At 40.1% G+C, this 12,476-nt stretch overlaps 1 protein-coding gene across 6 annotated transcripts in view; it reads right to left on the minus strand.

Moving 5' to 3' along the window:
• LOC117960400 (regulating synaptic membrane exocytosis protein 3-like) overlaps positions 1-12,476 on the minus strand; it is a 139,315-nt gene that overhangs the window by 21,938 nt on the left and 104,901 nt on the right. For 2 of the 6 annotated variants that reach the window (XM_034898278.1, XM_034898279.1), the window contains exons 16-21: positions 12,237-12,384; positions 11,877-11,933; positions 9,413-9,578; positions 8,364-8,471; positions 7,740-7,799; positions 842-931 (exon numbers count right to left, since the gene is read on the minus strand). In XM_034898278.1, coding sequence (XP_034754169.1) covers positions 842-931; positions 7,740-7,799; positions 8,364-8,471; positions 9,413-9,578; positions 11,877-11,933; positions 12,237-12,384 — 629 coding nt within the window. Of the gene's footprint in view, positions 1-841; positions 932-2,905; positions 3,013-4,690; positions 4,769-7,739; positions 7,800-8,363; positions 8,472-9,412; positions 9,579-11,876; positions 11,934-12,236; positions 12,385-12,476 lie in introns of those variants that run through there. The other 4 variants (XM_034898280.1, XM_034898281.1, XM_034898283.1 and 1 more) reach the window with 3 other exon arrangements.

The following is a 12,476-nucleotide window of genomic DNA, read 5'->3' on the forward strand; positions in this document are numbered from 1 at the left end:
TTTCTCGCTAATCCCACAGTTGTTTACACACTATTCAGTTCTGTTAGCTACGTTAGCTACGTAGTTAGCGGTGGCTTCTCTCTCTCACTCTCGGGCTCTCTGATAATCAGCGTGTCAAACGTTTAGCTATTCCTCAGCCTTTTTTAGATATAATTACTTAAGAGGATTAAGGTCACATGGGGGGGGGGGGGGGGGATAGATAATAAAATATCAGATAATAAAAATCTGAACTTGTTTTTTTAGAGTTTTATCACAAACTTCAAATTAGTTTTTTCTTAGAATTCTGAGATGCAAGTCAGAGCTCTGGCTTTTTATTACTATAAACAATTTAGACAGAGAATTCTGACTATTCTCAGGACTCTGACTATAAATTCAAAATGAAATAAATGTCTTCACATGTGGCCCTAATCTTCCATTGATAATGTAAATGTATAAATGTAGTTAATTGCCATGTTGGAGGTATATTTTTTTTATAACATATTGGTTCTGATAGTAAGATTGTTGAGTTAGTTATGATCAGCAATCAGCACAAGCCTATTACGCAACAGAACAAATAAAATAATTACTTATTATTGCTAATGGACTACTTGTGTCAGTTTTAGAAAACCGTTGCACCTCCATACACAACTTGATGATTGTGGCAAAACATGGGAGCTGTTAGGAATAATAAAGGGGTGTGTACGCCGATGGGGTCTATTCAGAGTGAGAAAGGGGGAAGCTAAATCTTTAGCGAGTGTAGGACCATTCAGAAGGGAGAAAGAACTACAAAGACCAGGAAAGGTAGGGGATAAGAGACTACTGGAGCACTACAGGAGGGGTGGTGGGGAACAGAGGCTGGTACCTTTCAGTCTCTGGTGAGGGGGCATGATTGTCTGGAGTCAAACAGTTGGCGCTAGCGCTCCTAACCCTGTCCAGAGAAGGCTGCAGATCACTAGAGGCACCATGGCACAACATGGCATCCAATGGACGGGGAATCAAAAGGAGAGGACAGAAACAAACACAAAGAGAAAAAAACAATGGACAAACAACAAATGTTTAAAAAGAAAGTACGGTTAGAATCCCTGAAACTATACTGCTAAACTGAGAGGTAAACCATGACTGCTTCGCTACTTTAAGGATTGGGGTGTCTGTAAAGGTCAGTTCAGATCAAAGATTTGCAATGAGATGAAACTTGCAACTACTTACAGATTTTAGAATGCTGCAGACCTCCAGTCTTTTGTAGCTAATTTCATTGACTGTGACTGAATATTAATCTGGATAACATTAGTGATTGCTACAGTCACATTTCTAGTGATCCACTGGTGAAAACATTTTATTTCTCAGACTCACGGCTTTGTCCTAGGCGTTCCCTCTTTTCAGTCACTCTCCAGCTCTCTCCATACTGTACGTTGAGCCTCGGTTAACAGTTTGTAGTTTGTATAAAATGGATTATGGATTATTTTAATTGTAGCTGACTTGAGCAGCTGATTTCTCTATTGGCTGTTGACAAACAGGTGAGGTCTCTCACATTCTACAACCAGCCTCTGGAGACTCAACCAGCTGATTCGATCATCAGCCAGAGCCATCAGCTGAATGAGTCAAGCTGAGACGGCCCGGTTCAGACCGCTGAAACTTTTCTCTGCAACGTTCTAAAAGGGTTTGATCTCGTCGGGAATCTTTGGTCTGCACTGGGCTTAAGTTCTCATGGTTGTCAAGAAAATAGTTCACAGGCAAGATGTTTGTCTGATTCCAAATGATGGAATGCACCTTTCTCAAAATGGCATGGTTTACCCTCATACACTATTAATAATAATCTGAGTTTGGGATAACTATCTCAGTACTTCACCCATTACAGTATTGCACTATTATGTTACTTGCATGCTGGCTACTTCATATTTAAAGTGCTCATATTATGGTAATTTTCAGTTTCATAAATGTATCTTGAGGTTGTACCAGAACCGGTTTATATGGTTTAATTTTCAAAAAGCACCATGTATTTGTTGTACTGCACATTGCTGCAGCTCCTCTTTTCACCCTGTGTGTTGAGCTCTCTGTTTTACCTACAGAGTGAGACATCTCACTTCTGTTCCATCTTTGTTGGGAGTTGCACATGTACAGTAGCTAGTTAAGGACTACTAGTAAGTCAGCAGCAGAGTATGAAGGCGTACCCTGACAGTACCTAGCTAAGGACTACTAGCCAGTCAGCAGCAGAGTATGAGGGCGTACCCTGACAGTACCTAGATAAGGACTACTAGCCAGTCAGCAGCAGAGAATGAGGGCGTACCCTGACAGTACCTTGCGAAGGACTACTAGCCAGTCAGCAGCAGAGTATGAGGGCGTACCCTGACAGTACCTAGGCAAGGACTACAAGCCAGTCAGAAGCAGAGTATGAGGGCATGCCCTGACAGTACCTATGTAAGGACAACTAGCCAGTCAGAAGCAGAGTATGAAGGCGTGCAGAAGTAAAGGCTGGACTACAATGGAGCTGTTTGGTGCAGTTTGTCAAAAGTGTTATCTGTTGGAGATGGTAAGACCCTTTGGGGGTTACTTCGGGCCTCTTCACTTTGTAAACCAATTACATGCACAACAACGACAAATAACACAATAAAGGAAAGGGTAAAAAAAAGCATAATATATTATGCTTTTTTTTAACCTTTCCTTTATTGTTACTGTAGTTACAATAAAATATGTACATTAAAGTACTCATATATGAGTACTTTAGGTGTTTATTAGGTGTTCTGGTATTTTGTTATCTTATTTTGTCATTTTTTCATCTATCCTATTTTTTATTTCTAGTACACTTGTATTTTGTGTGAGTGAGTGTGGAGGTCCTTGTAACTTGCTGCTGTAACACAGTGAATTACTAGTTTGGGATTAATAAATTCCATCTATCTATATCTTATCTGCACGCATGTGTGTTTCTTACCAAACTGTCTCCTTATCTGTGAACATTACAGCGCTGCGTGTGATGGAGCTGCGTGCTGCCGTGAACATGTGCGATCCCACGACAGAGTGCATGTTACGACATGAAGGCAGCGTGGAACTAGTCACAGGAGGAAAGATATTTATTAAAAAAAACTAAAAAGAAACAGCATGCATTTGCAAATGGAACAAAAACAAAAGAAAGGAAAGTAAGCACAGATTGGAGATCAATCTGTGAAGTGCCTGCTGCTGTAGAAAATACTCACATGAAAGGTAGTCTGTAAACGTTGGAACTCTAATATTGCAGATGATCAACATTTTTAGGACAATAAAGGGAGTATGGACTTTTCCACAGGTTGAGAAAATGTCTTACTGGCACCAAGCAAATGGGTAGAGGCTTCAGTATGCTTCAAACAAACTGCTTGTCAAAGATCGTGTCAAAACAGAGTTTGAACTTCTCTCTCAAGGATTCTTTGCACAACTCTTGTATATCACTAGTTACTAGAGAGACTCCTAAAGTGTGTGCAGCTATCCCCTTTTATTTAAATCAAAACTACAAAGGCACGCAACAAAACAACAGAATTTCAGTGGAGGGAGGTTGGGAAGGCAGTTGAGACCCCCTCGAAAAACTGAGATGATTCATCTCTAAGGGGTTATCCTTCTAATAAGTACTTTATGGGAAACATCCTCTAAATGGTTTGATACATCCAAGTGGAAGCTCTGATGGAATACCTTTTGGGAGGAACTATTTTGGGCACCCTTTGGTTTTGTAACTTCAAATTGCATTAATTCTGTTAAAGGTGACTCATACTGTAGTTGGTGCACTTCCTTGGCTAAGAGGGGCATGGAACACTCCCAGTTGAATCAATAGCACAAATGAGGAACACCTGTATTGGAAAATCTGTGGGTATTTGATTAAACGTCAAATGTATACACCTGTGTAAACCTCGGGGTAGACGTAAACTTAGAGATTGGATGATTCGTGCACCCTCAACTCAAAGAGTGTACTTGTGTTACAAGTTGCATACCGGCAACAGACGGCAGAAGCAAATTATTATAGTACAATATGCAGCTTAAATAAATTGTCATTTGGATTCTGGTTTTAGATGAATTCAGCCAACATTGTGCCGTGTTTGTTCCTAAATGAAATGGCGGTGTTTTTAAACTTGCTACTGCTGTGATTGGTCACTTGGACTGGATTCTTCCACAGCCTCTGTTTCTGGTAGTGTTTTTTACCATTCAAATGTTCCATTGATGTTTCAGAAATAGATTTACATCTGGAACTAGCCAACCAGCTAAGAGAGGAATCATCTTAAAGAAAGGCAAAGATACAAGACTGTGTACAGAAACTATCAGAGACTTTAGTGGGAGGAGCTCGATCTAGCCGTTTGCGGGTTCAAGAGTACGGTAAACATTTTCATTGTAACAGCGTGTTGGATCAATCAGAGATGTTGCTGTTACGATTTGGATTTGGATCGAGGGTAGTGTAGTTTTTCTCCATAAGATAACTTTTGTTTCACAACCTCGGAGCTTGCTGTCAGTCTACCTTGGATGGTTTACACATTATGGCTGATGACTGAAATCCTCATGGAGAAAATTGTAGTTTTCCAAACCACACTTTTTAACTCTCTAGCAATGGTCCATGGGTATTGTATAATCTATAGCTGCCTGTCATGCCAAACTGGCAAAAAAAAACATGATTTTCTCAAAGAAGGAAGTTAAAAACTTAGGACTAAATAAAATGAATAAACCCTTTGTTTGTTTGAAGCCTACTGAACTGTGGACTTACCTGGTTGTATGTTCGGGGACAGCGTTGAACAAAAGGGGCATCCTAGGTGGAAGTGTGTTATTGTGCCTAGTAGATCTCCTGTGTAAGCATGCATGCAGCAGACAGAAGTAGGAAAATGGGAGCAATGGGTAGAAGAAGAGAAAAAAACAAGCCTGTGGGACTGTTTGCAGAGACAGACAAAAAGTTGTGTAGGTCAAAAAAGGTGCCAACTTATCCAGTGATTGCATGTATTAAACTATTGAGCTTATTCGAAGATACTGTATGTTGTTCAAAGATGTTTAGCTCATCAGCTGATTTATTCAATTTTTACATCCCTTTAACTTACACTAAAAAAAACTACTTTCATATTTCAGGACTGTCAGGTTTAACAGTTGTAATGTCGTCTGATTCTAGACATTCTTTGCTAAATCACTGAGTAAGCATGGACGTTTTTGCAGTGTAAGCAAGTAGAACTACAGCATGACATGCATACAAGCATCAAAAGCCGGCTCTCGTCTCTACCAGAGGTTGAATGTAACTAAGTACAAATTTTGAGGTACTTGCACTTTCTACATTTACTCCGCTACATTTCAGAGAGAAAATATTACTTTTTACTCCACTACATTTATCTGACAGCTTTTGTTACTAGTTAATTTAAAAATTAAGATATGCACACAACCCCATGCAGTTTGTATAATACAATTACTTTTTATAATTTATAGGTGCTCTGAGCGATGTTTGGTGACGTTACTTCTTGTACTTTCGAAATATTTTCAAACACAATGACACTAGCTTGCCCCTCCCTCCTCCTCATCCCGTCCCCTTGCCCTCCCTTCTGTGCTTCCGCGCACTAACATCCCCATCCCCATCTGCTAGCTGCCTGTCCTGGGGACAGGCAGCTAGCAGATAGTGAGGAGATGTTTGCTGTATGTGACAACAAATGTTGTAGCTTAAAACAAGCATGACATTGCTTAGAGCACCATTAAACTACCCAACAATATACAGACCTACAAGTCCAGATTAAATGATTGGCCGATGAAACTTTTGGCTGATCGACAGAACTGTTTGGATTGTTACCAGTTTCTAAATTGTGAGGATTTTTCTGCATTAAGTACTTTTACTTTTAATATTTTAAGTACATTTTCCTGACGATACTTAAAGACTTTTTCACTCAAGTAACATTTTCAATGTAGGACTTTGACTTGTAATGGATTATTTCTTAAATGTGCAATTAGTACTTTTACTTAATTAAAGGATCTGAATACTCCTTCCACTGCTGATCTCTACCAACACACTTAAAGACACCCTCCTCCCTCAACCACATATGTGTGTAGACGGTGCCAATAGAAAATGTTACCAGCTTTTCATGCTTCTCTCTGAGCGCTTTGGTTGTATAGGGAGAGGCCTCAGAGGAGGCAAACACACGGGTTCTTGAGCGTGTAACTTACCTCTTAGACTTTGTGCTCAAATAGCAAGCCAAGACCCAAGGGCGTAGGTTTTGTTTCAACATGGGGGGGTCACATTATAATATTGGGGTCTGTGGGTTGTCCCCCAGAAAGCTATGAGCATCAAACACTTCATTATGGCGATCCCGTGAATTTTTCTGCAACAATATGTGCCTTTTCTGCATCATTTTATAGGCCTAGTACAAATGTCTTTATTTATGAAAATGAAATTATTGCCAGTAAATTATTCTCCTGTTTTGTTCACTTCATTGTTACTTTTGACCTTTTTTTGGTATGTTGTCTTTCATACTTTTTGAAGTGGAGAAATCTACATAATCTAAATATTCTAGGACGAAATCTAGACTTATTCAAATTGGGTGTAACTACAACAGTACATGTGATACGCATATGTAAATGATAATCTTAGTCATGATCCATCAAACTGTATTAGGATATGAGAACAGAGTGCAGAGACAAGGCTGTAGAACAGCAGCATGCTAAGAGACTGAGTCTGAATGCAAGCATGGTCCTGTAGTGTCCTCTTGTGGATCTGAGGTGGCAGTACAACTACGTGCTCCCTCCATTTCTGTGTTTAAATCAAGGCTAAAGACACATTTTGTCTCACTGGCTTTTTCAAACACACTACATCTCTTCTTCTTCTTTTCTGTACTTGCAAGTTACTGATTGCTGTCTTGTTGTTGGGACGCTCGGCCTGTTTTCTTTCTACTTTTCTTTGTGCTTTTATTTTACATTTCAGTGTCCTTTTACAGAGAACTTTAGTGTGTTTCTATACAGGACTTTAGATAGCTAGAGCTGAGTATAAATGCACTCGAGAACTAAACTTTACTTTACTAAACTACTAGGCTATATTTTTTGACTGTCAACAGACTGCATGAAAAGACCAAAACTTATAATCTATCCTACTAACTAAGTCTATCCCACTAACACACACACACACACACACACACACACACACACACACACACACACACACACACACACACACACACACACACACACACACACAGACGTTTATCTTGACTCAATTCTACAAACACTCCCGCTGCCTCAAAAACTAACTAGAGCACCAAATGTGAATGAATCCACAGCTGAAAATAGTCCTTCAATAAAAAAAAGAAAAAAAACTACAGTGTGCAGCTGTTGCAGTTAAAAAAATGAAAATGTATGCTATACAGTATGTGGTTGAGAGCCACAGACAGGGTAGGGAAGTGGAACATTCAGAGATAGACAATTGAGACTTTTTTTTCATGCCATTTGTTAACTATAACACAAAGTATAGACTATTGATAGCCTCATCTGTTGTCCAGTCCACAATTTTACTTCTACTGGTGTGTGTGTGTGTGCGTGCGTGCGTGTGTGTGTGTGTTTTAAGTGGCTTATTTAAATGAAAATTGACTTTTACACTTATTTCACTTTTAAAGCAAAGTAATTGATTTCAGAAGGATATTTTCTCACTCATTTATCCTTTTCTAAACCCTATTCTCATTGATAGATTTACTTTTTTCAGAGAGATAATCTAATAACAAATACTACACACATATAACTGATCCCGAACCCAAATCAAGAACAAAATGTAAACAATATGTCGTGATTGTCCAGTTTACCTGGTGTGGAGGCACTCGGCACTTTTGCCTCTCAATGACTGGTGGATCATGATGACCTCGCTGTGGTTACCATGGGGAATGGATGACACATTAGGAAATTAACAACAGTCAAAAAACGAAGAAGAGCAGAAGGAGAAGACGGTGAATAGGAAAGAAAATCTGTCACGGACTGATGTACACACGACGCGCACAGAAATGTCGTAGATTATTGGAAAAAACAAGCCGCTTTGTCTAAACACCGCTCCAGAGTCACTTTATACAACATGACAGTAACACATAGCTACTGCACCGCGTGTGGTTTGAGGCCCAGAGGAAACTGACACGAAGATGGGAAAATCAATAAAAGAAAGGGCTGAAAAACTAATTCAGGTGTTTTTAAAAAAAATGATAATGGTAAACATGAGAATTCAACATGTTAAAATAAACTTATAGCAAATTTCATAAGAGGCATTTACACCCACAGGTAAAAGCCGAATCAGCAGCCACACAGTCTCATTCCAACTGCGTGTGCACACAAATAAGCGGCCAGTGTCTCACACACAAAGCACTCCGAATCTTTTTGATGTTGATGACATTTAGTCTAATCAGAAACACTACAAGCGGTGCGCACACACAGACACTCACCTGCTGTCATCCGGGTACTCCTGCTCATGGTGGCGGCCTCTGGCAGCGTCATAGTAACGGGTCGGAGAACGGGAACGACGAGTGTGAGGAAACTCGTTGTCCAGACTCCTGAAAGACAGGAAGGAAGGAAGGAAGGAAGAACGAACAGGGAAGAAAGGAAGGAAGGAAGGAAGGAAAGGGAAGGACAGAAAGAAGGAAGAAAAGGAGGACAGGAAAGGAAAGACAAAAGAAGGAAAGGACAGAAAGAAGGACAGGGATAGAAGAAAGGCACGACAGAGAGAACGACAGGGAAGGAAGAACAGAAAGAAGGAAGGATGGAAAGAAGGAAGGAAAGAAAGAAAGGACAGAGAAGGAAGGACAGAAAGAAGGAAGGAAGGAAAGGAGGACAGGGAAGTAAGGACAGAAAGAAGGAAAGGAATGACGGAAGGAAGGACAGGGAAGAAAAGAAGCCAGAAAGAAAGGACAGAAAGAAGGAAGGACAAAAAGAACAAGGAAGGAAGGAAGGACTCATGTCAGGTAAGTGGTCAGGTGGTGTTGCAGCAGACTCTTGGCGAGGCTCATTTGGCTTGGCCAGTAAAAGCCGAGCTGGCAGCACTGCGTGTTCTGCATCAGACAGACATTTCATTTGGAGATGGACTCTGTTTGCTGTCCTTCCTTGTCTCTGCTTCAACCATGTTGCTTTTACCTTTTACAAGTGGCCCAGTGTCTTCCCACCAGGCTTATATGGGTCCTTCACCAGGATCATCATTAGATATCAGGCCATGCAACCCAATCTAACACTTACAGTTAACGATTTGAAATTGTGTAAAATATGCGTTGCATTTGGCTAAGATATAAATGAGCAGCATAAAGTGATCAATATAAGGCTGGCAATAGCCTCCACTCTCCATGAACTGTAACAGCCAACCTCTCGAGCTTGTAACTTAAATGATCTGTGTGTAGCACTTTAAATATCCCTCGCACTGCTAGTATAAAATAGTAGTAGTAACTGTTGAAATTTGGTATGTTGCTCTTTCCAATAAAATCTTGTCTCGTTCTTTATCCCTCACCTCTGGGCGGGAACATTGGGTGGCCGTGAGCGGATCCGTCCCTGCTCCTCGCGGTGTGGGGAGACCGAGCGGGATCGTATGTGATGGGAGGGCGTCCTTTGCTGGTCTGGCACCTCCAGGGTAGACGTGGACTCTCGCTGCCTCTCCCTGCCACGCCCATCCGCTGCTGGGTGGGAATAGCGGTGAGCATGCACACACACATAAACACACTCTTGTGAGTAAATGTAACTGCTGTAAATTTAATGTAAATATGTCATAACACGGTTTCCCCCAAACGATTTGTTCAGCCCGGTGGCAAGTGTCTTTTTTTGTTGAAGCAACACTAGAGAACTTTTCCTGCTTCAGTCCCTCTACAGGTTGTATGTTCAAACATATAAATCGTAAACCATGTGATTTGATGATGATTGGCTGTGTCAAAGTATCCTTGTTTACTACTCTGAACATAGTGCTAACATCTCAGCACAGAGCATGATACTATTAAACATACTATATCTACAACAAGCCAGGCTGCCTCAAGGATTCAGACCATTAGAAGATTAGTCTAATAATAGAACTACAGCTGACTACTTTTCAGTACAGCATCCTGTTTTTTTTTTGTTTTTTTTGAGTAATTAAAACAAATACTCTCTTTCGTTGGTGGTGTAACAGAAAATAAAAATATAAACCCAGAGACTGATCAGCCTTGAAGGGATCAAGCTTTGTTGTTGGTCCCAAAGTCACTGCTTGCATTTCCAAAAAGGACAGCACCTCAAAGCCCACAGTGGACCATTAGTTTTGCTTTGGAAAGTGCTACCAAGGTTTTCCATTTTATCCTACCATGAATGGGAATTAAAAAGAAAAAGGTGGACAAAGTAGTGTGGGGTATATGTTCCATTCCTTCTGTCTCTATTTATATCTTGGCCACTTATTAACAAGAAACACAGACACATAGTAGGGTTCGACTGATATAATGCTGCTATAATGTGTTGACGGGGGCTTATACTATGAGCTGATATTCTATTTCAATGTTAAAAAAAGTTTAAATATTAACCAGATTCACCATGTTTCCACCAGAATTTAACCCTCCTGTTGCCATCGGGTCAGATTGGACCCTTTTTCAAAATGTTTCTGTATCAGAAAAGTTTCTTTTAACCAAATGTTCTAAAAAAAGAACAGTGTTGTACATAAAATGCTCTTCACAAGTAAAATAGATTATCAGTTCTCTACTCATACTGACCAATCTAATAATTGATAAAAGAATGTTGAAAAAAGCTTCAAAAACATCTGTAAAAGTGACAAAAACATTGGGAAAAATTTCAAAAACAAACAAAAAGCATAAAATCCTTGGGAAAAGCAAGTGCCAAAAAAGACAACGAAAAAGTAAAAAACTAAAACGTTTTAATTTTACATTTTGTCCCAGAAAAACACAAAGTTGCAAGGAAGACAACACAAGGGTTAAAGCAGCCAAAAGACCATCACTACTGTTCTTCTACATTGATATCCAGGATGATTATTTTTTTCACTTTGATATGGAATATACCTGTATGTACCATATCAAAGTGAAAAAAATAATCATTCACATCACATTTTACATGTCTGGATGGAAATAAAACATTTTCCTTCCATACCTGTATGCCATGTAATCAATACCTGCTTCAGGTTCATTTACATTATCCTAAGGGGTTATCATCAGTGAAATATGCAATCAATCAGCCTGAATGTTACACAGTAATAGCCCATATCAACAGATCTATATATCAGTCCAGCCCTAACACACAGAGACAAACCCTCAGACACAGACATTTTGAGTATAAAGCTGTAACACACACAATAACACACACAAACACAAGGCTGAAAACGTACATTGCAGTAATTCACTTTTTTTATACTTAAGATGCAGACCCATTTCAGAGCCGAGGCAGAGCAACACCTAAGGAGCCTGCCTGGTTTCTCCCCATGCAAACATGTAGTCCATGACATGACAGTGTTTCCACTACACATGTTGTATTTGTGGTGGCCTTTCATACTGTATGGTTGTTTTATTCAATTTGGATTTCCAGTTCTTTTCTAAAGTAATTTGTTGAGAATGTGTTACATAATGGTACTGTCAGACAAGGAAGTACAATTAGAAGTACATTAAAAAGAAGAAAGATTTGATGTTGCATAAAGAATTAGGGCACCCATGCAGCGCGAAGCCTGTTTAAGTGTCTAGTTGAAGACCAAGGCAGTGTTCAATTTCCCGTCCAGCGCCCACGTTGTTTGAATGCACCTGCACCCATCTGTGCGCCCATGGGCGTGCTGGTCTTACAGGGAGGTGTGTTCAGGTGCATTCTTGGCATATGGCTATCTTGAGGCAAATGAACGTGACCAACAAAAACCTGGTCTAAAGTCCATAACGCAGCATTTCATGTTACCCCTAAAACCACATCACAAACAAACTAGTGGGAAACACTGAAGGTAATACTGAGAAACGATCCCCACCCACCTTTCGACACTACTGTTGTACCTTCATCAAATTCAGGCTCTGTTAAACGCTGAGAACCTAAATGTCATAGACACACACACAGACACACAGACATACATACATAAATATGTATATACAACACATACACACACACACATACATATATCCAGGCACAAATGCAATATTAGGAAAGGGTACTGAAAACTGACATTTACATTGATCTACATGTGTATACATTGCTCAATGGCAAACCAGCCAGCTTCCTATGTCTTTTCTTCAGTGAATCACATACAGTACGCACACCCACACATAAAGGTTATGAAGGAGCGTATACATAAATATGTACAAACCAATAAAGGGCATTCACAGACTCAGACTTACGCTGCAGCTTCTTGCCAGGTGGTTCCGTGTGTCGTCGGGGCAGGTACGGGGAGGGTCGGGGCAGCGGTATGGATGAGACATCATGGGTTTGGAGTGGATACGAGTGAGGTTTGTCGTCCAGTAAGGCCGTCTCCAGCTCTATCAGGATCTGCTCAAGTCATAATCCACACACCAATGAAACGTTTTGCTGCTGTTCATTACTGCTGATGAATTTAACACAGACAGTAGAGGCAATTTATA

This window comes from Etheostoma cragini, chromosome 17 (genome assembly GCF_013103735.1).
Source record: "Etheostoma cragini isolate CJK2018 chromosome 17, CSU_Ecrag_1.0, whole genome shotgun sequence".
In the NCBI taxonomy this organism is placed as follows: domain Eukaryota; kingdom Metazoa; phylum Chordata; class Actinopteri; order Perciformes; family Percidae; genus Etheostoma; species Etheostoma cragini.